Genomic DNA, 26535 nt, shown 5'->3' with positions numbered 1-26535 from the left:
ATATATTTTCCGACCTTTTCCCAGTGTATTTGTAGGCAATCAGTAAGAGTCCTGTCGAGTTTCGGTTTCCCCCGCTCTCTCTCCATCGGGACTCCTAATTAAGTGTGTGAATTCCTATCGGAGCAGTGGGATGGTTGTTGTTTTTCTAATGAACCAACTAATTGCATCTAACGGCAACTGCAAAAGTAATCAAAGTGGCAGGCTCTGGAGTTTCCAGCTCCCAGCTCCAAACTCTCCCAAGAGTCGGCAAAATGGCAATAATAACGAAACTTTGTTCAAGAATTTTTGGAATGTTGCACAAATATGGGCAAGAATGCAGGAAAATATGCTTGGACCGATGCAGGCGTGATTGGGTGTGGGAAAGAGATGCCCACAGATGTGAGAGTGAGAGGGGGGGAATTAGACCGACTGAAGTGGCAGACAGAAGCCCGTTCAAGTTGCTTTTGCTGCTGCCGCTGCCGTTGGCTTATATCAATAATTGCCAAAAGCAAATTGGAAAAGTTATGCGCCTGCAGTTAATGCGACCAGCGGAAATAGTCGCAGTCAAAATGGCGCAACAGCCAAACGGAAGTGCCCAGCACACTCGCACATCCCCACACAAACATACACACATACATATTTTCAGGCTGGAATATCCAAAGTTGTTGACTGTACTTTGGTTATTAGTACTTTAGTTTGGAGAAAGAGTACTTTGATTAGCTGATTGAAGTTTGGATTTTGAATTTTAAATATTTAAAATTACCAAGTTTACTGTTTTTCTTACTGGAAAATATTAGTCTTCTTAATAATAAATATTATTTTATGAATAAATAAAGGTTCAATATATTTTCTGTAATTTTTTTAATGCCTTAACCATCTAGAAAGGTAGATTCTTTTCATTAATTTCATATTTTGATATGATTTATCTAATAAAAAAATATTTCTTTAAATAAATTTCCCTCAAAAAGCAGAGTCTTAACACGCAGGCTTTACCATAACCAAAGTTTTCCCCTGCTGTTTTCTTCTTGTTTTGTTTCAAAATTTGTTTTGCAACTTCTGTATTTTTTTCGGGTGAGAGGAAAGAAGAACTTGCTGGGCACTCGGTGGGATTTGTTGAAGCAGCTCTCAAGATACTTTCGATATGCCAATTGGCATCGATTCGAGGTTCTGCTCGGCTTGGCTTGTTACTTTCGTGTGACTCGAACTGCGCCTCAACTTTTTCAACCGAAAACCGCGAATTGGACTCGGCTCATTGAATTGATATTCGCAATTAAAAGTGTTTTTCGTGCCTCGCTAATGATCTAAAGGTGAGGGCTATAAAAACTGGTGTTAGACCTGTGAAAATTATAGTAAAAAACCAACATGAATCGGGCTCTGGTGGTGCTGGTAGTGCTTAAAATGCTGACTCTCAGTGAGGTGAGTTTCCCAATTCAAGAGCGAAAAAGGCTTTAAATGACTGAAAGGACTTTTCCCACAGTCTCGCTTTGCCAAAGTGAATATAAACCTGGGCTTAACCGTGGCCGACGAGTCCCCGAAACCCATTACGGAGGACATGATCCGTCTGTGCGGCGATCAAACGGATATATCTCTCAGGGACTTGCACAAGCTGCAGCAGCAGGACTTCACCGATCCCTCGGAATCTGTCCAGTGCTTCACTCACTGCCTCTACGAGCAGATGGGCCTCATGCATGACGGTGTCTTCGTGGAGAGGGACTTCTTTGGTCTGCTCTCCGATGCCAGCAATCCGGACCTGTGGCCAGAGCGACAGTGTCACATGATACGCGGTGAAAATAAGTGCGAGACTGCCTTCAAAATCCACCAGTGCCGGCAGCAGGTGAAGCAGCAGAAGGTTAACTCCTCCACGGGCAAGGATGTGGAGGTCACCACACAGATTCAGGCAGAGGATGCCTTGCCCTAGAGGCTTCTGAGAGAAATTAAATAAATGGTGGTGGTCAGGGCTTTAAAATGTATCAGCTAATGAAATGTTTAACAAATTATTCAATAAAATCGTTTTAAAAAGAAAATATATAGTTTTTAGTATTTTAATTTATTTAAAAAGTGGTGAAGAATATTTTTGTCATTTCCTGAATTGAATTTTGTACCTTTTTCGATTAAACTCCCTCACAATGCGACTCCCTTGGACAGCTAAAGGCACTTGACTTAACCTGTGACCATTAGTGCTTGACTAGAACTGCCGATTGGTGACTCTTGCGGTTCCTTCGCTTTTCCATGGAAATTTTGCCACTTAGCCAGGGAGACGCCGCATTGTTAACTAAGCGCGGTTCGCGGCGCACACACAGATGTGTAAATGACGCTAATGCCGGATCGAAGTTGGGAGTTGCCACTCTGCCGGTCCACTTATCGCAGCTGCTCAACCCCAAATCCCCATTCGGTGCACTTGTCTGCGATTTCGAGTGCATTTTGCGCGGCAATTATTTCTTTTTTTTTTTTCTCGCTCAATACTTGACTTTAAATTGTCGCCGACTGCATTGTGACCACTACCTGAACTCTGAACTCTCGACTCTCGACTTCCCTGTGGCTTTTCATTTATTTGGCGATGCCACTCCCACTTGGCTGCCTTTTAATTTGCTGGCCGCGCCAATTGTTAAGCAAAAGTGGCTAATTTGAAATTCTTTTGAGCGAAGTGCGCACATTTTCGAATGTCAACTTCGTCGTCTTCCCCGAATGCAGTGAGTTTTCCCGCCTTGTACTCATTCTGCTACCTCCTCCCAGGGAGCATTTTCCCGCCGTCCCGATTTCGCAGCTTTTCGAGGGAAAGCGTCTGCCTTTGGTGGCTTTGGCTTTGTCTTTGTGTCACGCGGCATGAAATTGAATTTTCGGTCTGCACCGCCAGCAGAAGCGACAAGCGACAAAAGCCCAGCCAATTGTCGGGTGACCTCCTCCCGAAATAAGCCACCCAGCCACCCACAAGACACCCTTCCACGGGGTCATACCCGTACCCAGGCGTTAATTGCACCAGTTAACAAAAAACAGAAATATATTTGAGGTGGGATAGGTTTTTTAGAAAAAAATATTCATATTAGTCTTTATAAGTATTATATATTATTAACTCTATATATATATATATTAACTCTACCTATTTTACTATATTAAAAATATTTTTAAATATTTTATCTACAAGTTCTTTGATAGACTTTTGAATTTACAAGTCATACCTATACAAAAATCACTCTTTTAAATATAAAAAGTAAACTTTATTAGTTTAATTCGCCCCTTATTAAAATGAATATAAAATATATTTCCTTAAAATGATTATTAACTAAAATATTTCCCATGTTAACTAGTGTAGCTGGGTACCAGCTCCACCGCCATTTTGACACTCATACAGCGTAATTCGAAATGAATGAAAATTTCTTTTTGTCTTTGCAGTCAGTTTTTCAGCTGTTGATGCTCTTGTTGCTCCTGTTTTTCTCGATTTTCTTTTTTTGGTTCGCCTTCTGTTTTTGTTTTTCTTGGTTTTTCTGCTCTTGAATTTCAATTTACATAAGTCTCTGTTTTTCCATCTCTTTGTTCGACTTTCATCTTAACTTTTCGCCTACTTCTGCTCTCTGGCTGTCGAGTTTGGAGGAGTCGAGTCGCTGTTTTTGTGGTTAAATGTAAATTTGATTGAATTTAACTCTTTTTGTGTCTGTCTGGCTGAGCGTTAAAGAGGAAATTGCATAATTATGCCCAATCTTGAGGCCAATCCGCAAATGTGCAATCTAAGAGCAAAGAAAAGGCGTGGGGGAGAAGACGAGAGGGAAATGGATACGCTTTTCCACAATTTCCTCTCTTGTGTGTGTCCTTAGGCTTACATTTCTCAGTTCCTTTGAAGGTTTTTTAATTGAGAAAAGTCTTTTGGATGGAGCTTGTTAAGGAAAATATTTTAAATCTAATTAAAGATCTTCTCATTCTATTAGTAGTTAAAAATTCTTATTTATTTTTACTCATTTATTGGAATTCATTTTATTATACACCCTTTGCCTTTTTATTTTCTGTTCATCTTATTACTTTTTATTTCGGAGCTTTCAGCTCATCTTGAAAATTGATTTCACTCATCGATAAAAAGTGCGGAGAGTCTGTTAAAACTGCGTGAAAAAGGGGTGAAGCTGAGGCACCAAAAAATACATTTATATTGCTACATTTATGCAACATTTCAATCATTAATAAATCAATTAAAATAAATTGGAATTTTGTGCGCTGATGTTGAACATGCAGAGAATACTTATACTCTCACAAGGGGTAGTATTAACTTGATGAAGAAATGGGGAAATAAATAAGTAAATGAGGTTTAAAGGTAATTTCTTTCTAATTCTTTAAGTTAAATAATTAAACAATATATTGTTTAAAAAATAATAAATATACATAAAATGAAACATAGGTACTTCAGCATTTTAATCAATTTAAATTACTCGTCTTTCATAAAGTTAATTCACTTTCGTCAGGGTATTGGCCCTATCGTAAACCCAATTCTCTTACCACTTTCTTGTTTTTGTTTATCCATTCTTTCCTTCCCATTTGAATCCCCCCCACTTTCTTCCCCTCTGCCAGTCGATTTCTTGTTTTGTTGTGTGATGGATTCGGTTCCATGCCATTTAATGCAATTACGCAAAGCTTACATTGCCCATTTATTCCGCTCCCACCGCACCCTCGCGGCTTCTGATATGAATCAGATACGAAAAAAAAGTGAAGCGAACGCCGGAAATTTTTGATGGCAGCCCTGACATTTTTAAGTGACAGACACTGGCCCATGCAGAGAGCTTAAATTATTCATTTGATTTACGGCAAAAACATAAATTTGCCGCAACATGGGTGTGGGCGAGGCTCCAGCGAGCGGCAGTTGCATATTAAAATGCATTTATATCAAATTATGTTTCATCTGTCAGACAACTGACAAAGTGCACGGAAAACAAAACGAGTGCGGTTTTTTTTGATAAAAAATAGTATTAATAAAACTATTCCGGGTCCGTCAAATATTACAAAAAGGTTATTTTTAGGTTGAAAATGTATGTCACAAGGCATAGATATTTTTTTATGAAGGGACAAATTGGTTTGTTTCTTTTTTAATAGATATTTTTCTACATATTTCCTATTTAAAAACTCTTAAATATAGGAATTACAGGCCAAAAGCATGCTATACTTATTTGTAGGTTAGCCTTGCCTACTTTAAGGTGCTCGAAGAAATGTTTTAAAATCATAGGTTTTCGAATCGAGCTAAAGAGACGATCTTTTATCGGTTTCCATATATTTTCTCTGTGCACAGACCAGAGTGGGTATAACTAGGCAATCTCTCTCGGACATGGAACTACTCTCAGCGCCTTACAACTCGAGAGACATGTCGAAAGTTGCGCGACGTCTGTCGTTAGTGGATGTGTTAAGTAGAGAATTGTGAGGAGAGGGGCAGGATCTAAGGCGAAGGCGAACAGACAGGCGACAAATCCACACCGCAGCTGGCAAAAACAGCGGAAAGAGGTTAGACATGAGCGTTAAGAGCATTAGACTAAACTTTGCCTTGGCGCTGATGTATATATAAATATATATATATATATATATGGAATGTCCTAATAGAAAATCCCCCGAAAAAATATGGCAATGATGCTTGCTTAGCATGTGACAGGGGGAAAAATAATGTTGAAGCCAAAGGGGAGACGTGATTCAACTTAGAGCCAACAGTTTACCGTTGCCGGAAAATTGGCAAGGCGGAAAATGAAAAAGTCTTTATAAAGGAAACTTATTGAAAAATCTCATATCCTTAAATATAAATTATTCCAAATATTACACAGTTATATTTAATATTTTATGTACTTTATTTTCCCAAGCCATACTCACATCATTAGGACTCATAAAAGTCATGGCCAAAAAACCCTTCTTATCGCCGCTAGAAGGCCATCTGATATTGATAATAATCTTTAACTTTCGAGCTTACCCGTATCCGTTTTTTTATTTTCCGATACCTTCTCTCTTTCCCTTCCTTTTTTTTTGCATTTTTCCAGCCGCCTGCTGTTTGTTGGCTGGCAAAGAGAAAAGTTTTCCGCCTTCCGCCGGCTGCTGGCAGCTGTTGCGTGCTGGAAACCCCCTACCTCTTCTCAACCCAAATGAAAAAAAAAAAAATAGAACAAAATCCAAAACAAGAACAAGAACCAATGGGCTTAGAGGCAGTTGCTGTTGTCTGCTTTCAGGCGTTAAGAGAAACCACCAAGTTCGAGCCGAGACCGAGACCGGGCCATAAAGGGAGTCAAAGATTTGGCCAAAGATCGATATGCCAACAACGGGGCAAAAAAAAAAAAATGTAAATAGAGTTCTCTGGGAGGATAGGGCCATAGACCAGGCCATAGACCACAAAATCTCATCACGTTGAGCAAATACGGCCGCATGCCAGGCGGGCGTTCGAGTGTAGATTAAAAAATGGCCGCAAAAATAGCTTTGGGGGCCAGAAAATAGGGCCGCTTTTCACACTTGAAAATCGATTACGCAGCTGTGATCTGCCACGCCTCCAAGTCACCACTCAGCCACTTGAAGCTGAGGTGGGCGTAGGGTGTGTGTGAAAGTTTTTGTTTTGGCAAATCACGTATTGGCAATTGCTTACACGCTGATTGAGTCCGAAGCTCAAGGTCTAATTAGGTGGCCCCCAGAGAGCGCTTCGCTTTTTGCCATTTCATGGCAGTCAAATCAACGCAAATGCAGCAGCTACTCCTCTTCGAGTTTCCATTTGTCATAAGAGGATGTGCACGGAGAGAAAATTGTGTTTTGGATATTTTATTTCGAAAAGCAAGAGAGCGTGGATACTTAATTCCTTGAAGTAAAAAGAAGGCTTTGACTTGTCTAAGGATTATAAATTCATGATGGCTTCAGGGAAATGATTTAGGGAAGTAAATAGTCAGTAAATATAATTATATATAATAGAACCACTTTTCTCTAGGTGTAGTCAAGAAAAACCTCAATCAGCTTGAAGCCCCAGCTGAGGGTCTTCGTTTTAGTCAGAGTTTGAGACAGCTGAAGACAACAGGGCGACACGAGGAATTTCTTCATTTACAGGAGACGGTTTGTGGTGAAAGTTGCTGACATGGCAAAGACAACAGGGCCAGAAGAGGGGAGACTGAGACTGTACAAGGGAAGAAGGGAAATGGTAGGGGTAGGGGTAGAGAGCCGCTTGACGGCTTGTTGCGGTTGTGGTCGCGATGTTGGGTTTTAGATTTTTGCCAGCTGCTGTTGTGCCCTCTTGCATGGCATGCAAAAATAATTGCAGACATTTGTGGCCCAGCAGCTAGAGAGTATTTAAGCCACCACCACCCACCCACCCCGTCTTTCAGTGCTGCTTATTGTATTAATTAAGAAATTTTAGTTGGGAATGCTCCATGGTAGATTTGAGGTCTATTAAAATGAGTTGGCCACCACCAGTTGCCATTAATTTGAGCTTGGCACGTGATGCAGCGCCAGACTGGAATGTGCAGCCTCCGGAATGCGAATCTTCAGCTCGATGGAGTCCTTGGGTGAAGGATTTTTGGAGCAGCAACTAGAGCTGGAGCTGGAGCCTGAAGCATCGTCATCGGGTGGCTGCATTCCTTGTGCTGTTTCGTCTCCGCTGGTTAATGAGTTATGTCAAAGGAAAACAATGTTTGTTACTTCATTTATATGCCATTATTATTTCTGTTGTGGCTGTCCTGCTCTGGGTGCTCCTTCTGCCCCAGCTCTTGCTCCTGCTCCAGCTCCTGCTCCATCTTCTGGCCATGGTATCTTAGTTTTTCTTTCAGCTTCAGCTGGCAGCCAAGCTCTATTATGCTGCTTGTTACTTGCTCTCTCACTCTCCCTGAGCCCGTCGTAGGTCCTAGTCCTGTCCCTCGGCTGGTTGTTTATGGCAAAAGTTTTCCTCCATTTTGCTTTTTATTCTCGGGTAGTTTGTTGTTGTGTGGTCGCATTGTGCCATGATTATGATTGTATTTCGTCATGTCACTATTATTTGCTATTTTTCGCTTCAACTTTAGCCCCGCCAGCGTTCTCATTTGTCTTACTTCTCCGTCCTGAACTGCTTTCTCCCCGCTTGGGATTTAATTTGCTGTTCGCTAAATCCGTTTAAAGTTGAATTGAATGCTTGGCCCGCTTGTTCCTTGGCCGGGAGTAGTAGTGTTTAAATTTAATTATGCTGATTTGTTCCATCAAAATATATATTACGCATACGCCGTGTATGCATTGCCGCTGGCCAAAGTACCGGCAATTGTAATTAAAACTAATTAATTGCGCAAATATTTGGCCGTGCTAATGGGTTTAATGAAATGTTATTGTTGGCCGTCACTTGTCCCTGGCCAGTTTGCCAAACAAAAGATGAATTTACTTGGTTAATTATGCCAGGAGTGGGCATAAAGTCCTGGCATTCCAGCTCTGTCTAATATGATTTTAATTAAAATAACCCGAGGTTGAGTCACCTAGCTATATGGTGGGTTTAAGAAATAATTGAATTACGTCTCTAATTAACACGGATTTCAATTTATTCCGTCACTTTTAACGGTGATGTGATAATGGAATTTTTGTGGCTTCAGAACATTTTGTATAAAGAACTTTTAAAGCTTAATTAGTAATTATTTAAATAGCTTATTAAGTTGTTTGGTATCTCTTATTTATATATTTATAATTTGTATTTTTTTTCCTAATTTATTGCCTCTATTTGTAGTATTTTCCCTTGTTGCTCTAACCATTTTAATCACTAAAACAAATCTAGATAGCACTTACACCTTCTTACACCATATAAATATTGATTCCAGTTGCCATATGCTGAGCAAAACTAAACAAATTGCGTAATAAACAACACACACACACACACAGGGGCGATAAAGATGGTAACGAGAGGCGGGGGGACACCTGGCCTGCTTCCCTCACGACTTCCTGACTGAGCTCCTTTAATTGTGATAAAGCTATCTCCTTGCCAAGGATCTGGGGCGAGTTTTATGGGCGAGGCGTGGGTGGGTGGTTGTGGCAACTGCGACATGTTGTGCACAACAAATAATAAAAACAGCAGCAACAGCAACAGCAACAGCGGCAGCAACAACAGCAATCAGGAGCAGTTAATAGAGGGAAGCGCAGTTTATCAACTTAACATGTTGGCAAGGAGTTTTTCGGGGGAAAAGCGGACTTGTAACGAGTTGTAAATGTGTGTGTGTGTGTGTGCGTCTGGCTGAGTGCCTTGGTGTGCGTGCGTGCGCTCAATGATTAATTGCAATAAAACACTCATGATCCAGAAACTGGGAAACTGGGGAAACGAAAACCCGTACGAATATGATAAATGGCAGTTTGTATTGCCCGCATACTATCACTCAGACACTGAAAGAAATGTATAGATATTTGAAGTCAAAAGATGATGAAAGAGATATATTTTTAAAGGATTTTTCCTGACTCGAGGGTCAATTTATATTTTTAAGCTAATCTTCTTTCGATACCAAAGAAACCGTTAATTTAAAATTTTAATACATCAAAACTATATAACATTTTTTCCAAGTGCATTTCCAGACTTGTCTCTTCGGCTTGTTGGCACTTGGATCCGCATAACCGCGAGCGTCTTCCTTTTACGTTTTTTCTATATATTTGTTTTTTCTTGGCCAAAACCTCGTTTTTGGTCCTCATTCGTAGACGCTAAAATTTATGCTACACTTTTGTCTGCCTTCCTGGTAACTCATGCCTCGCGAAGAAGGAAATTCGGAAAAGGGGAAACCCCCCCCCGGACAGGGTACAGGAGAAGGGCTTGACTTGTCTTGCCTTTTGCCTGCTTTCCTTACAATGGAAACACGTACATTTCTCGGGCGTACGTGATGTCGAGTATTCATCAACAATATTCGTTTGTTTGCCACACTCACACCCACACACACAGACATCTGCACACACACACACTCCGACAGGCTCATATATAATGAAAACATTGTCGTGGCAGTTCATAGACGTCTCAAACTCTCCTCACCGAGTGGATGTTTGTTGCTGATTATTATTTCCGGTTTGTGCGTTGCCTTCTTCAAGTTTTTCACACGAAAAAAAACAAAGTGAAAAGTAGAGGAAAAGGCAGCTACTCGAGCCACTTGGCACGCTCATTTGCCAAGTTGTAAATTAAAGTTTTTAAGCGGGAAGAGGGCAAAAAATATCGAATCTGATTTGGGCATGTTTGTTGTTTTTAATTAACGTTAAGTATGCAAATTTGCCATCAGGGACAAGCCGGAAGTCGGGCAGGCAAACAAATTGAAAATGTTTTGCCCCCCGGCCAGCCTGTGTCTGTTTGTGTGTGTGTGTTTGGATAAGTTTCCACGCAACAGAACAAAGAACAAATCCTTGTCCTTAGTTTGAAGCTCGTAAATGTTAGCCTTAACCGTTTCTGTTCAGCGATAAACTGTTATATCCCGGGGATACCGTATGTTGAGGCACGTTTTATGGCAGGAAATAAAGAGCTTTGCCAACTCTCTCTTGCTGAGCAGACTCTCTTTCGATTCTCTTATACGGAAACTACGACGAGTCCTTCCGACACGAACGTCATCCTTGAAAGTCCATTAATTTCGCTCAAATATGCCGGCTAAGGAGGAAGCATAACGAAATCAATTCTGCAATTTGCTCGACAGTATTATTTCAATTAGAGGCAAAGAGAGCGCCTCGGTTTTTCCCGAATTTCCCCCTTGGCCTGCACGCACTTCCGCTCGCCAAGCGACGCCATGTTGGCTTGCCTGCCAGCGGAACAGGCGTTCAGCTGGGGAAACAGGGCCAACAGGACCACCGAAGGCGACGGGCATCGATGACGTTTGAAGTGTCTAAAAACTTAACCCAGTTCGCTGCGAAGTCGTCATTGGAGCCGAGCGATGGGATGGCAACAACCCCGAATCTAAGGATGGCGAGTGCATTGTGCGAATTCGTTTGCATTTAATGCAGAATATCCTCGCCCCACTCAGGACATTAGCATGCATGTCCGACCGCCACATAATTCCAGAAAAGTGTCCAGCTAATGTGTCCTTAATAGCGACATCATCCGCTGCTCGTGTGAGCCAGTTCCCCGGCTCCCCGCCCAAATGGAATTAAGTCCACTAAAAGCGAGCGGAAGCAAAAGAAATTAACGCTCTGGGATTTTCCCGAGGTCCATTACAATGTTTTCCCAGCTCGTTTTTTTGTCTTATTTTTCCTGCCGGTTTTCTTTTTTTTCTCTCACACGGACACACACACACTGTATTTTATATGCAAATTTTTGGTGCATTAGACAAAAGGGTGTAAAAATATGGCCAGAAAAATGGGCTAAAACTGGACATTAAAGATTTCGATGGAGATAAATCTTTGGGGGGCAACATTTGCTGATATATTAGGCGAGGAAATATGCACTGGAAAAAAGGATAGAATTTATCTTAAATGTAAGATTTTATATACATTTTACAAGTATTTAAAATTTGAATTAAATATTTTGTTTAATAGTATTTATTTAACTTTTAAAGTAGGTGGAAATTCGATACAATACATGTATCTTCTAGCCTTTGTACCTAAATTACAGAATATATTTGTAAGTTGGTAGTTACTTAAGTTTTTAGATCTATTCAGCTATTTTTAAGAACCTTTCTGAAGTTTTTAAAAGATATAACTCCTCCTCTTCAAACCCCAAAATCGCTTCAAGACATATTGATATTATTTTTATCGGTGTAAGCAGTCTATATATCCAACAGATTTAATGGCTAACCCAGAGGGAAAAGGATACACTGATCTAGGGACGAGGGGGAGTGAAGACCGCAAGTGACTTTAGTGAAATTTACAAGCTGTCAATAATTTATAGGCGCAGGGGCAAAAACTTTACGGCCAAAGTGCCGTAAATTGGCAGCTACCAGTTGTTGTTTTTGTCTGTATGTGGGCGTGTGTGTGAAAGGGTGTGCCTGCGTGTGTGTAGTTAGCGGTAACGGTAATTTTAGCGGCATCAATTTCGCCAACATAAATATTCATATGCGCCACTTTGTCAGTGGCTGGGATTTCTGGCAGAGGAGAAGGAGCACCACGGCAGCCAGACACACATAGTCCTTCAGCTTGCGTGCGCTAATTTGACGGCACAGGATTTATTTAATTTTCGGTTTTGTGTGTGGGTGTGTGCCCCGAAAAATAATACAAGTCCTTGAGACAATCGAGGCTTCCTTCCATATCTGAGCGAAGGAGTCTGTGGCCAATTTATTTAGCTGCTGCGGCGGCGGCTCCATGTGTGCGATTTCCCAAAGCCGCAAGTAAGAGAGTTGCAATTTTTCTTTTTGGCCAAGCGAGTTAATGAGATTCCAAAATTGTTAGAATATCAAATATTTGCCAAAGCCACAAAAGGATATATAAGCTAAGAGCTTAAAATTGCTTCCGATTGAATTTATTTCTCTGAATAATTAGAATTTTTTAAGGTACGTAGAGAAATTCGAGTGGCTTTATTTAATAGCTAAATGAAATAGTTGCAAATCAAACAAACACTAATGAGAACATTTAATAATTTATATTTAAATAAATACATTTCAATAGAATAACTTTTTATCAAAATGTACAATATTTTCCGATTAATGAGATATGCAAATAGAGTTTTAACCTGAATCTCAACTTTTGCCTGCCGGAATGTTTGCGCAGCGATAAAACGAGAGAGAGAACGAGTGCCAATCCGTCCAGGATGTGCCCCGTCCTTAAAGTTTGTTTAAGTAATTTGGCCAAAAATGTTGCACAAAATGCTCCACAGAAAAGGAAATAAACAAACAAATTTCCAGTGAGCCGGAGATGGAGAAAAATGGGTTGAAAAGGCTTAGGAAAAATACTGGGCAGAGTGGCAGAGGGGAGTGTAATGTTCAGAAAAGACCAAGGGACACTATATAGACATGGTTCTGCAGCAGTTTTTGGGGGAAATTCCTTGGCTACAAGGACAAACAAGGCTCCGATGTTGGGCCATTAGCTGATGTTGCTGCAGTTGCTGTGTGCGGCTTCATTGCCCTTATTGGCTGTTCAAAATAATTACAATAGTTTCGCCCTGCCAGAGGAGAGACCAGACACAAGGGCAACTGAATAAAAAATATACTAAAAATTAAATTCATGTTGTGTCGAAAGTTGCTGCCTTGATGGCCGATGAGAGCATGTTGCACATAGATGTTGCAGCTGCAGTTGGGGATGCTGTTGTGTTGTGCTGCTTGCAAACCCCAAATGTCTGAAATTTACTAGTTAGTTAGCTTTTAGTTTAAGCTTAAATTAACAGGTTTTATTTAGCACTTAATTATATTACAAATATCATTTTAAAATCGTGAAATGTCATCTCGCTTTTGTTGAACTTTAAGAGCAACATCAGTCGGCAGCTTAATTCTCAACTTCAAACGGACAAATGTCCGGCACTCAGGTGTCCAATGGCAGAAGACGCATTGCTATAATTACAAAAGTTTTTTAATAAATACACAACCAGAGCAATGGGAGCCGAAAAAGAAAAATCAACACTGCGGATGGAAGTTCTCCACGCTTTTCAGTTGTTTGCCAGCTTTTTCTTTTTTTGTTTGTTTTCTGTTTGTGTTGTGTCATCGACAGCGACAACAATGAAAAGAAGCTTCGTTGTCATTTTGATTTGAAACTGAGACTGAGACTGGAACTGAGACTGAGACTGAGACTGGGACTGGGACTCTGGGACCCCAGGGAGCTGGGTCTTTAGGATGGCTCTTGGGTGGCTCAGAAGTTGTAAAGTTGAACTGGCAGACATTGCCTGGACATTTCCGGTAATAAACAATTTGTGCGACAAGGCATTGTCAATATGGCCGATCAAGTTGAGCCTTTTGTCCACCGGCTGCTGCTTCTGCAGCTCTTACTGCTCTGTCCCATTTCCCACTTCCACTCCCATTCCTCCCTTTTGGCCAAGTTAATGGACAGTGGAATGGCTGCAGCTGCATTTGCATGCTAAATGGATGGGCGTGGCTTGTCTGGGGCGCTCCTCGTTTGTTTTTCGCCATTTGTCAAATGTCAGTGCTCATGAGCTGTTATTATTATTAGCTGCAGCGGCATGGAGGAGCCGGCAGGAGGATGATGATGGCTTTCTCTCTCTCTGCTGGCTACCATGGCTGTTAGACAACCGACATAATTGCGTTTTGAGAAATGTGCATCATTTTTTATGCAGCACTTTGCATTTTCTATTACTTCATTAGAAGCGGCAGCACGAAATGCAGTTGCAGCTTGGGCCACCCAGCACTGGGTTGTTACATCTTTATCTGTGTACTACAGTGGGAGAAATGAAGCTATTTTTTGAAACAGAGAGGCTTTTTTTAAAATTTTCAAATATTTTAGGAGATTTTATAGTAAAGTTACATGACTATTTGTGATAAATATGGTAGAATAAATTGGAATAAATTACTTGTCATGCCTCAATTTAATTTTAGAAAGTATAATTTTTATTATTCATCGATTGTCTTGTTTAGAAACCAACCTAGATTTTCTTTTAGTGTAATTCCACGTCTAAATTGGCTACCAAACACTGCTCTTTTTAGCTTCTCCCCCACCTACCGCCATAAGTAGGCTATGATTGATGTCAACTGTGGGTGTGTGGGTGCTGCTAGGTGGCTCGTATGATGTGGTTCGGTGGTGCACTTATGCCTTGTGTGCCTCGGCAATTGAAACTCGGCATTTGCCAGTTAATTTCAAGCGTAAACACAAAAAATAAAATAAATAAAAAAAGGAAAGGCTAAAAAGGAGTCAAGCTGCAAAAAGGTTAAAACAGTGAGGCAACAAAGTTTCATTGCGTTGATGCTGGCAACGTTTTAAATTTTCATAATTCATGAGTTCCTTCTCCACCTCTCCCCCTCTCCCCCTTACTCTCTTATTTCTCTTTCTTCTGCTTTTGACGTTTGTTTGCCACACACACACACACACATACGAACTCAAAAAGGAGTCGCAAAAATGGTGAAAACAAAGAAAACCAGAAAAAAATAACAAAAAAAAAATCTGCGCTGCGCTCTGCGTTTCTAATACCGCAAAGAGTTTATAGTTTAGACCCCCCCCCCCAAATGCACCCCTCTCTTTCTTTTCGATTCTACCCGTCTCTCTCTCTACCCCCGGCCAGTGGTTATAGCGACGCTTTGTAGGCGTTAAAGTTGAGCGTTGCAGCGCTGAAAGTTGAGCAAAAACTTTTGTTTTATGGTCTTTTATATGCGCTGTCAAAACTCCACCACATAGGAGACAGAGCGAGAGAGCGGCGCTGGCACTGCGAAAGAGATGGGGATAGCACTAGGACTAGGACTAGGACTAGACAAGGAGAAGCAGGGACATTCCCACATACACTTGTCGAGATAAATAGTCGAACACGAGAGCGAGAGCGTCCAAATAGTCGCCAATGTTTTGGCTCCCGGCAATATTTTTCCCCCTCTCGAAGCGAAAGTTTCGCCGCCGCCAAAGTTATGAGTTATGTGTGAAAGTGCCAACTTTACACGCTGTCACACAATTTGCGCAATTCCTTTGCCTGGCTCCCCGGCTTTTTCCCCTTTTCCCGCTTTCCCGCAGCGCTTTGAATAAAACCGCGAATCGCCATCGGACTTAAAGTGTTGCTGCGGGAAATTCGGCTTGAAGTTGTCTCGCCGACACTGGCTCGAAAAACTAATTGACAGGGAAAAACCGAAAGCGAGCTTTCGATTTTTAAGACCCCGGCAACTCTTGTCTGCCGGCCAACAGCGCTGACATGCCGTTAAGCACTTAACACTGAGCGCAAACACAGCGTCGAGCGTCGCAAACAGGAGCAACAGCGGCCAGGGCACTTTATGCAAAGGCAAACAGGATCGCAAAATTGGGGGGGAAAACACGGCGGACCAACTGCCCACACACACAGAGCCACACACATCTGTGAAAAATAGAAAATAAGGGCAGCTGGGAAAACTGTCTGGGGGTAAAGTGTTGTTTTAAACGAAGGCTAAGATACCCTGTTTGGGTGGGTTTTCTAAAACGAATTTTTAAAGATTTTTAATTTTAACAAGGCTTCTAAATACGAAGTAATAGTAAGCTAACGTCTAAGTTTCACAGTAAATTCTTTTAAAAAGAACTTTAATAGTGCTCCTATATATTTTTTAAGGAAAAATATACTTATAAATTATGTATTAATTACCTTTTTTATATAAATACTAAACGGTTTTCAATATAACTTATTTAAAATAACAACTTATTCTACTAATTCTAAAATTTTGTTCTTATTTGTACAATCAAACAACCAATACGACATCCTGTGACATCGATTTCCTTGTAAACCATTTTCAATTAAAGGCTTTACCTCAAGTTCATCCACTTAGACCCGAATATCCGCCTCTGCCAGGGTATCATGGGTGCCAGGCCCCCCTCAACCTTCCCTCTTTGCTGGCTGTTGCCACGTTGTTGGCATTTTTAATACCGCACGCTTTGTCGTGTTTGACATTTTAATCGCCTTAAATTTTATGTTGAGGTGCGCACACCCTCTTTCCCGGCCGCACAGATAACGATTCCTTTTCGCCAGGACTCCCGGCACTCGGCAACTTTGCTGTGCAACCGTCCACAAGTAAAATTTCCGTTCGAATTACTTTCTAATTCTATAATGAATTGTTTTTCCGAGGGCCGCTTTTGGTGGGGGGCGTTAGCGTTGGCTAACGAGAGAAATTTACATTGAGCGGCATCAAAAGTTGCGTATACGCCATGCATCACCGCCAGACTTTCCGGTGGGACAGGGACAGGGACTGGGTCTGGGCGGGGGAAAATGGGCGATGCAAAGTTCCGTAAGCGCCTCATATAATTTTGGTGCTTTGTTTTCGGCTTTCTTCTCTTTCCCCTACTCTCTTTTTTTTTTAGATTTTTTTTCTGTCGTTCTGCGTATTTCTGTTAGCTGCTGCTGCTGGCATAATTTGGGGCATCTTTCAGCAGGCCACGTCCTCGCTGGCCACGGCTTTTTCCCCAGCCCGGCCACTTATTTATGATAGCCAACGAACCGACCGGGTCCGGCTCTTTGTATTTGTCGCATTCTATACCTCTATCTCCGTCTCCGTCTCCCTCCGGGTGGGCGGGTGTGTGTGTGTGCGCTTGTAGTTTGCCCCAAGCCACTAAGTTTGTTTAAGCAGCTGTGGTCCAGCTGTCGAAATCCCTTGCATAAATTGCCGGATTAGTATTGTTAACCGAAAGTTTTGTTTTGCATTTTAAAAAGGTGGCCCTGGCATATGGCTAAAATGAAGTTGCCACGGAGTTTGGCTATAAACTGAAAGAAAAAGAGAAATTCAATATTATCATTCTGTCGATTTAATTTGGGAATAACTTGGTATTTAGTGTAATCTCTAGGGGATTAGTTGGGCTCTGTCAGCCTTTTAGTCTTGTATTTAAATGGGATTTAACATTATCATTCTCTCAGTGTATATATCCCGCTCTGTTCTGACTTTTTGTGAATCTGTTTCGGGCATTACTGATTATAGAATGCCAAAAGACTGCAGCTCGCTGCCTGCAATTTGTTTACCTAGCTGCAGGCCAGAAAACCTTCTCCGCCAGCGTTCGATATGCAAAATAATATATATCCCGGATCCAGGAATACCCCCAAACTGAGAAAGAGTGTGTGTGTGTGTGCTTTATAACTTTCTGATTGTTGCTGCTCTTTTGCCGCTCCTGTTCGACAGGTGGAGGGAAAACAGCTCGCGGCAATTATGGCGAATGCGAGAACTATTTGCACTCTCTGCGGAGTCTGCAACTGTACAGGTGTGCAGGTGTGTGGGTGTACTGGTGTGCAGGTGTATGGCAACAATGAGCCAGCGGAAGTACTTAAGCGCAACGCAGAGCACTTCCTGTTTTTGTTTTGCCACTACAAGAAGCGACGAAGCACCTTCGACTACGCTGTCGAGTTGAATTTGCAATGCTTCAACTTGTCGACATACCCAGGAAATGCTTTCTCAGCGGGGTATATATATTTTCCATAGTTTTTAAGTAACCTAGAGTTTTCGAAGAATTTTATAGAAAAAGTTTTTGTGGCAAAAGCTCGAGTTCTGCCACCTATTCTGTCTTGTTTTGAGATAACTAAACTGCAAGTGTTTTTCCCCTTTTCCAGGGTGTCTGCCAGACGATTCTTTGCTCCCAAGGGTTCCCTTCTTTTTCTGTGTTCAGCTTGTTTTTAACGTTTCTCCTTTGACTGCATTTGTATTTCTTTATTCAGGCATCTTGGGCCACCTCCGCGAGGAGTTTTCGCTACCCCCCTTTATGCCAGGCTACCAATCCTGGCGAGTGGCTTTAATGCGCATAGCTGGCATTTCGTTGGTTTTTGGCGCTGAAAGCAGGCCATCATCCGGCAGCCAGGATCTGGGTGCCCAGATCCAGAGTCCAACGTCCAGTTGGGGCTAAGACCAAACCGAACTGACAGTCCAACTGGCAGCCACTGACGGAGCTTTCACGGGTGCGGTGCTGGGATCCTTGTTGCCAACAAGCAGGCAAACATACAAAGCATTTTAATTTCTTTTATCCTTCATTACAGCTGCTTCCTTTTGGCTATTTCATTGCGTTCCGCTTCGCTACGCGGCGAGTCCTTGCCGTCCTCGGAGCCCTTGGAGTTTTACCCGTTGTCGTCGTCGTCCTCGTCCTCGTCGTCGTCGTCGTCGTCTGCTGTGTCAGATTACATACACTCCATTAACATTTTATGCGCTTGTATTATCGCAATTAAATTTTTAATGTTTTCATTTCGAGCACATTGCATTTTCATGTAGCGCCCCTCTCGCTCCCTCCCCCTGGGCCACCCATACCCGCTGTCTCTCTCCCCCTTTTGCCAACCGCCGTTGGCATTGGCAGCAGCCAAGCAATCAGCACACGCAGCACCGCAGACAAACACCTCAGCCGCACACATATACACAGTCTTCCCCTTTTGGCCCCACACTCAACCCGCTCTCTTTGAACCCATTGAAACTCCAGCGGCATCTGCACTGAGAAAATCAGGCGGGGGAATGGAAAATAGAAAGGGAAAATTTGTAGTTTTTAAAGTTAAAGGAAGCACTTTGGGATTAATCCTGATATAATTATTCCACTATATAATTTTATAGAATTTTTAAATTTAGAAGTTCTATATTCCAAATTGAAGATTAAATATTTTCTTTTAATAATTTGTTTTACAATGATAATTTAACAGATAAAGCCCAAGCACTTCAGTTTAGTCTTATAAATGAGAGTTTATACTTTTACATTTATTCTCTCAGTTCACCAATGGATATTCCGTTTGGTGCCTTTGGCTGGCTGTAACAACAAACAGCAACAATGCAGGGAACAACGCAGTGCCCCGCATGTAAATGCTGGCGGGGAAGGAGCAGGGCGGGCAACAGGGGGGCCAGGGGCTAGGGCCATGGCTTCAGGTTCAGCGCGAGACGAGTGGCAACAATTGCAAACAGCAAAAAGCATTTTCTGCCGTAATAATTTTAATGAAAGTGTTTGCAGTAATCACACTCGCCGATTCTCTCTCCCTGCCTCTCTTGGGCTTTCGCTGGCTCTCATTTTCCGGCTGGAGCATTTTCCCGCAAGTTGGCGCGTGAAAATTGCTGCCATCCCAGGAGCTGCTAATGCGCACGTGTCGGATTGACGAGTCTTTTAATTAATTTAAATTGCATAATTTATGCACTTTAAGAGCGACAATTCGGGGAAGGAGCAGATGTGCTATTGGCGAAAAGACAATGGCTGCTCATCAGCAGCGATTTTCCGTCTAGCATCCAGTTTCTGGCCGGCGGTCAATGCACGGTTACATGCATGACTGCGCCGGAAATGAAGCTTTAACGACTTTGGCCAGGCTCCCAACGAGCACACACACACACACACACACGCAGAACTTCCGAGCGGAAGCCGCTCTGCCACCATTCCCAGGACTTTTTCCAGTGTAATCAGCGAAAGTCAAAAGCGAGAGAAAGGTCAGAGGGAGAGTCCGGCAGCAGAAATAAATTTGTTTTAAACAAATCGAACTGGGGTCAGAAGATGGGTTATCTCTTGATTTCTTTCACAAAGGAATTGGTGGTTTAAAAATGAGTCTAAAAGTAGGCTACAGAATAACAAATATCAAGAGATACTTTTAAAAATATCTAAGAAAGGATTCCTATTATTTCTTTTATAGATTTAATTTTGTAGTAAGCACAAACCTTTTCAAAATTTGAAGAAATTTATTTAACCCTGTCTGAAAATTATTGTATCCATTCAGGAAACTTTTACAATTTGTTCAAACCTTTTTTTAGAATCTGCAAAAAGTCGCAGCTAAATCAAAGATACACTTCTTCATCAGGCGAGTAAATCAAAGTCAGTTGTAAATTTGACACTTTGCTCGCACACTTATTAGACCTGCTTTGTGGCAAGTGGCAAGGACCCAATGCTGATGCTGCTCCTTACAATCAATTCGAATGATAATAAATTCAATTTTTGCTGCGCACGCGACTCCGTTGGACTAAATTGAAACGTTCCACACGTACGCCTAAAACTATCACTAGCCAAGTGTGACTATGACTATGGATTAGCAGTCGGCAGGAGCAGGAAGTGCGATGCACTCGCCAGTCCTGTCTCTTTCTATTTCATTCCTCCCTCTCTCTCTCTCTCTCAACTGGCTAGCTGTCTGCTTCACACTTTTGTATGGCCTGCTAAACACAATCCTCGTTGCGGTGTCGAAGGCAAAACTTTTGCTTTTTCCGTTACAAAAAGTTTTTCTTTAGAAAATTGTTCGCCTTTGTATTGGATCAGCGGCACTGGGAGTTGCAGAAGAGAGCGAACAGCTGCGGTGGGGGCAAGTGCACTGAAAGAAATACATTTAATTATATTTTTAAGTAAGAAGATAACTTTGAGCTGAGATCAATTTTGAGCTTATTAAAACCTGAAAATGTGTAGACAATTTGTATTCATAGTTAGAGTCTTGTAAGAAGTTAATGTTTTATGCATTTTATATTCAAGTTGTTAAAATTCGTTGTCTTTTTCCGTGGATAATTACAAAGCAACAGTTAATTACTCATATTAATTAGTTTATTATACTCTAAATATAACTTGAAAAGAAAACCATTTATAAAATTAAACTTTTGATATGAATATAGAAACAAATTGGCATGAAGGAATCCGGCTCGAAGGATCAAAATCTGCAATGTTTGGCTAGATAGAAGAGGTAATCTTGGGTATCCCCTAGCCTTAACACTTCTGAGTATTTCCTTATAATTTAAACGATTTTTAGACATTCTTAAAACCTCTTTTTTCTCAAAGTGTCCCCGTAGCATCAGCGTCAGCACGTGTGGTTTGTGGTGGTTCCACCCACTGGACCGCCCATCAACACTTGGCCTGCTCATGAGCCCTGAAACGTGTTTGACATCGCCGAGTAGTTCTCACTCTTTCAGAGCACTCTCCCCATCCTGCTTGCTCTCCTCTCTGACCGCCTTGGCATCCAAAGCGTAGATCCCACAGGTCAATGGCTAAACTAACCTCAATTATTTGTCATTCAATATGATTATGGCCAGGGAATCTGCCGCCGACTACGATTGCGTTTGCGCTGCGGCTTGCATATTGAATACGTTTAAGCAGGATATTCAGGACCTTCGAGGAGCTGAATTTGCTGCAGGCCTCTGGCAGCTCCTCTTTCTTCCTCATCGGCTCTGGCTCCTTCTCGACTGCCTTGAACAATGGCCCTGGCACAAAGACTAAGAAAACAAACTTGGCCATTGTGCTGGGCAAACATGCTTAATTATTCCATTAAAGTAATATTGCCGGTTACCTGCTGTATCCCCTTTTCATTTCCATTTTTTAGCGCCCCGCGCGGTCTCCTTCGTTTCCTGTTCCTGTCTTCCTTCCCGCCCCGTTTCTGTCCCCTGTCCCTGTTTCTGTCCTCGACGTTGTCCTCGTCCCTGACGTTGTTCATTGCTTTTGTGGCTTTGCCGCTGTTGCCAAGTTGGGGCTTGGGAACTCACTAAAGTTCAATTAAAACTTAGTCAGCTGCTCGTCTGGTTTTGATCCCGACGATGGCGATGATGCAACCAACTCCGATTTCCCGCACTCGTGCGAGTGCATTGACCATTAAATGAATTTTAATGTCTGCCCTTATTGGCTTCTGATGCGACTGTCTCCTGCTGGAAAATCCCCACCCACATCCATCCATCGCGTGGTATAAAAAGTTTTCGCCACCTCTTCTGGCACGTGAGAATGTCAGGCTGATGCGCAAAGTGTCTTTGAGGTGAGGGCGGTAACGAGGGTCGCTTGATGGCAAACTTTAAGCACAACTTAATCAACATCAATGCGAGAAAATTATGATTCGTTGTTGTCGTGTGTGAAATTATCGCTTCCCGACGCCCCAGCAACTCCTAGCAAAAGTTTGTCCTGCCAAAATCACATAATACACATAAGTGTATCCACAGAAACAGTCTGGATTCGAAAGAGTAAGTCGGTTGAATTGAAATATTTTTGTATATGTAAAATAGGGAAATAGTTATATATTATTTAATTGATTCAGAGAATTTCTAAAATAATGTTAATTCAGATTCAATGGATTCATTTTAAATTTAATTTAAACAACTCAAAAACGTAGTTAATATAATGAATCCCTTCCTAGAAGCTCTAAGGGTTTCAAATCTTAAAGAAAAATGAGTTAAGCTGCTCCTTGATACTTAATTCCTTAAATATTCCTCAGCATATTCATACCTTTTCGAGTCAGACTGTACTTATGTATGCTTATCTGTCCCATCCGCTTGGCGTTGGCTTTGACAAAACCGGAAAAAACGTGGTAGATGCCGGCAGATATGTATTCACACACAGACACGACTCCGCCGGAGCTTAAGCCAACACAAGTTCCATAAGTAGATCCCGGCCAAGTTTTGCAGCATCTCGAGTCTAAGTGCAGGGTAAGGAGCAACAATTTTGACAGCCATTAATGCGAAGCCATCATTAAAACTGCAGGAGATACCAGGCAAGGCGAGGCTTGAGGCCGCCGAATTTGATGGTTTTTGATTCATTAGAAAATCACTTCTCGACATTTAATATGCAAATCAGTGGAAGTGGGAAGTGGAAATCCTTGGGAGTTGGTTGGCATCAGGAAGGTAAGGCTTAGTGTCGCCCGTCCGCATCTCTAATGCTGCTCTTTCGACTTGCGCGCATAATTTTCTAATTAAGTTTTCCTTTGCAGCTGCATCTTCACTTCCCTCCACTTTGTGAGCGTCCTGTTGCTGCTTTTGTTGCTGCAATGACTTTTAAGTAGCTTGCCGGGATTAACTGAAAGTCAAGTGCAGGCAGGCGAGTGGAGAGTCTGAGTCCCAGTCTCGGTCTTAGTTCCAGTGTCTCAGTGTCTCAGCACCGTGCAAATGTCGTGAATAATTTCTATAAATTTTGTCTCCGCCGCTTCCCTTTTTTGTCTTCGGTGTCTGCGCCTTTTGCACTTTTAACAAGATTTTAATTTGAGCTCATTATGTTAAGCTCTGTTCAAAGAGAGCCCTCTCTATCTCTCTCTCTCTCTCTCTGAGGGGATACTCAACTATTCCGTGTATATAGTATATATATTCGTGGCATAGACAATCCCGGAGCTTCGCATGCCACAACACTTGTCCAATGTCAAAGTGATAACTTGGCCGATTGATGTTTCTCTTTCTGTTTCTGTTTCTGACAGCTCAAAAGGCCACGATGACAGCCACGCCCATCGCCACATCGCCACAGCGGCCCACCAACCCACCGACCCACTTGACGCATAGCTTTATAGATTTCTCACTTGTTCGTCGTTTTTTTTTCGGGACGCTCGCACTCATTAATTGCAAACCGTTTGTGAAATGTTCACAGCTCTCATTGCAGCTCGTTGGCTGCGTTTTTGCGGCTCTAACGAATTCATTTCATTTCCGCTGCATTCATTTGCACGAAGGCGGGGGCGGTGAGGGCGGCCTGGGGGGCGTGGTGTGGTCGCAATTTCATTGCATTGCGGCCACAAGTCCTGGCCAGAAACAGAACCCGAACCAGTATAAGGACCAGGCCCAGAGATATCCAGCGCCAGTGGCATTGCCATCGCCGTCGCCACTGCCACATTGTGCACGCGAACTTGAGCGTTGATGATGACATTCCCGAACGCAAAGTCCACATAGCGGAGCGACCGATTTGGCAGATGCACTGAGAGAAAAAGTTGAATTAAACTATGATTAAATTATAGCCAAAGTTTTAATGGTTTTAGGGTAGAATTAGGTAGAATTTCTGGCTTTTAAACATCAAAGTAAGATCATATATACCTTGTTGATGGACTAAGACCTAAAAATATTTTCTTTGTATTATCCCTACTTTTTTGTAGGAGTTGTGTGTTAAAGAATATACCTTTGAAATGTATTAAAGCTGATTTAGGAGTCTTTATTTTATTATTTTAATTTTTAAACCCCATAACAACCCTAACTAATACTTTTATCATTTGAGATCTATTTGAAATTTAAACCTAGAATACTCTCTGCTTCTGGGAATTTAAGAATTCTTTAATCTTTATTTTTATATATTTTAATTAAGCTCTGTTGGCCTGGAGATTAATGACAAGAGTCTCCTTGATTTAATGACCTATGAAGGTGATCATTTTGCCCAGTGTCCTCTGCTCTCGGTTCTCTCTCTGCTCTGGGCATTTCCGTGTGCCGTTCCATTTCGCTGCGCGTTGTTAACCAAGCAACTTCCGAGGGTAATTAATTCGAGTACTCCAGCGCTCGTCCAGCTCCGGCTCCAGCTCCTGGCCCTGTCCCCGATCCTCCCCCCTACTGACATCGTCCGTTGTCTGTTTTAAACGACTTACAACTCGGATTACAATTAGACAAGCTGTTCGTTCGCTTGTTCTGTTTGCGCAAATAGTTGCTGCTGCTGGTGCTGGTGCTTCTGCTGCTCCTTGCAACCGCTTTTTGTGCAGTCTTTCGCCACAAAATTTGCATGTTACATTGTCCCATACAGGGTTCTGACGGTGGGTGGGATTTTCGCATTTATTTGCGCTGCGGCTTCGTTCTGCAAAATTTAGCTAAAATATTCACACTCACTTTTCGCATTTCCTTTGGCTTCCTCGCTTTCTTTTCCAACTAATTGCCATCACCGGGTCCCGATTCCCTCTTCCCCGCCAGAAATATGCCAACAATCAAAAGCAAATCACAACACATCAAACTTCCCGCATTATGTGAAATGAGCGTAAATAAAAAACAAAGCAAACCGCAAAAAGTTGGCCCAGGCAAATCTCATCAAAATCCGTGGAGTGGAGGAGGGAATCATAAAAATATATGGCCCACTTTAAAGCTAGCCGGCACTTCATCAACGAAGCCCCTCAGCCGCCTCTGCCACCAAAAGACAAACATGTAACTAAACACCAAGGACTCGAAAACTCAGCCGTGGGCGCAGGACACAAAATGACAGAAAAGGAACAAGAACTTTAAATCATTCACTAAGGATAAAAACTTAGAAGTAGGAATTTATCAAATTAATTTAAGGAAATTAAACTTTAATTTAAAATAAAGATAAAAATAGCAGGAAAATATTAAGGGATATAGATTTAATTAAATACTTTTAGAATATAAGGTAGTATTTTGACACTATTTTCTTGTTGGTTATTCTTCTCTTTTTATTTCTTAAAATTCGATATTTTTAAAATTAAATTTTTTAGCTTTTAAAAACATTTTCTTCTCCGTGCAGCTCTCCTTGTTTCCCCCCAAAAAAAAAAGTAGCAGGGGCCGGACACAGGCTGTCATAAAAAATGGTCCTGAGTATTAGTTTTGTGTGTGACATTTACTCAGAGTGGCTTTCCCCCCAGCTTTCCCTGGGTTTTCCCCCTTGTTCTGGCTGCACTTCTTATCGTGGAGACCAAGCAGTTTCCACTTTTCGGTCCCCCAGCTCGACTGTCAGCGGACAAGCTGAGATATTTTCCCAGCCCGGGTCCTGGCTGTCCCCTCCCCCTCAGCTGCTCCAGGACTATCTCCCGCTCTAATGACAACACAAAAATCAACAGTATTGCAAAGGTGGACGAGCGCCGGACGCTGGGAATCTAAAATGCAAATCCGCTTTTTATTTCATGCAATTATTCTTGGTCATTGTTTTTTGTTGTCGTTCATCTTCGCCGCGAGTGCTTAGAGACATAAAACAAAAGCGAAGGGAAATATAATGGTTATAGGTGTGATGACTAGAAGAATACTCTTAAAAAAATATAAATACCTATAAAAGTATAGAGAATATTAAGTAAAATAAAGTTATTCATAGAATTTGGTGATGTTTTTAATTCTTAGAACATTTTCTTTTAAGATTTAGGGTCTCTGGAAATCCTTGTAAATAGTTTTATGGGAAGAGAAATTATTCAAAAAATATAACAAAAGCTTCTGCAAGTCACTTTTGATTTCCTAATATTCATATTCGATTAATTTTTCTACATTTTTTACAATATCTTTATGTAGTGTATCAGAAATAAAATACATTCTCTGTGGTCATTTGTCTGTTGTTTCAGAGTTTCGTCTGTTAAATTGCCAAATGCAAAAAGGTGCGTTTTCCTGGAGCTGCTTTCGGGTATGAGGAAAGCGTGGAAAATCCTGGAAATCCTGGATCTGGGGCGCATTCATCATCTGGCCCGCGCTGACATTTGGCAAATGTCAAAATGTTTTGTGTTGTCGCTGAAACTTGCTCGCT

At 41.8% G+C, this 26535-nt stretch overlaps 1 protein-coding gene across 2 annotated transcripts; it reads left to right on the top strand.

Moving 5' to 3' along the window:
• The first annotated feature begins 1341 nt into the window (after positions 1–1341).
• On the top strand, positions 1342–1897 carry Obp47a (Odorant-binding protein 47a). Of its 2 annotated transcripts, none has more exons than XM_017181557.1 (2): positions 1342–1395; positions 1457–1897. In XM_017181557.1, the coding sequence occupies exons 1-2, from the start codon at positions 1342–1344 to the stop codon at positions 1895–1897; spliced, it is 495 nt and encodes a 164-aa protein (XP_017037046.1). The 2 variants fall into 2 exon arrangements, with proteins under 2 accessions (XP_017037046.1, XP_041633093.1); XM_041777159.1 differs by having other exon boundaries at positions 1342–1399; positions 1473–1897.
• The last annotated feature ends 24638 nt before the right edge of the window (positions 1898–26535 follow it).

Source organism: Drosophila kikkawai, chromosome 2R, assembly GCF_030179895.1.
Source record: "Drosophila kikkawai strain 14028-0561.14 chromosome 2R, DkikHiC1v2, whole genome shotgun sequence".
Lineage (NCBI taxonomy): Eukaryota > Metazoa > Arthropoda > Insecta > Diptera > Drosophilidae > Drosophila > Drosophila kikkawai.
The sequence above is the reverse complement of the archived record's forward strand: the minus strand, read 5'-3'. Positions and strand labels throughout refer to the sequence as shown.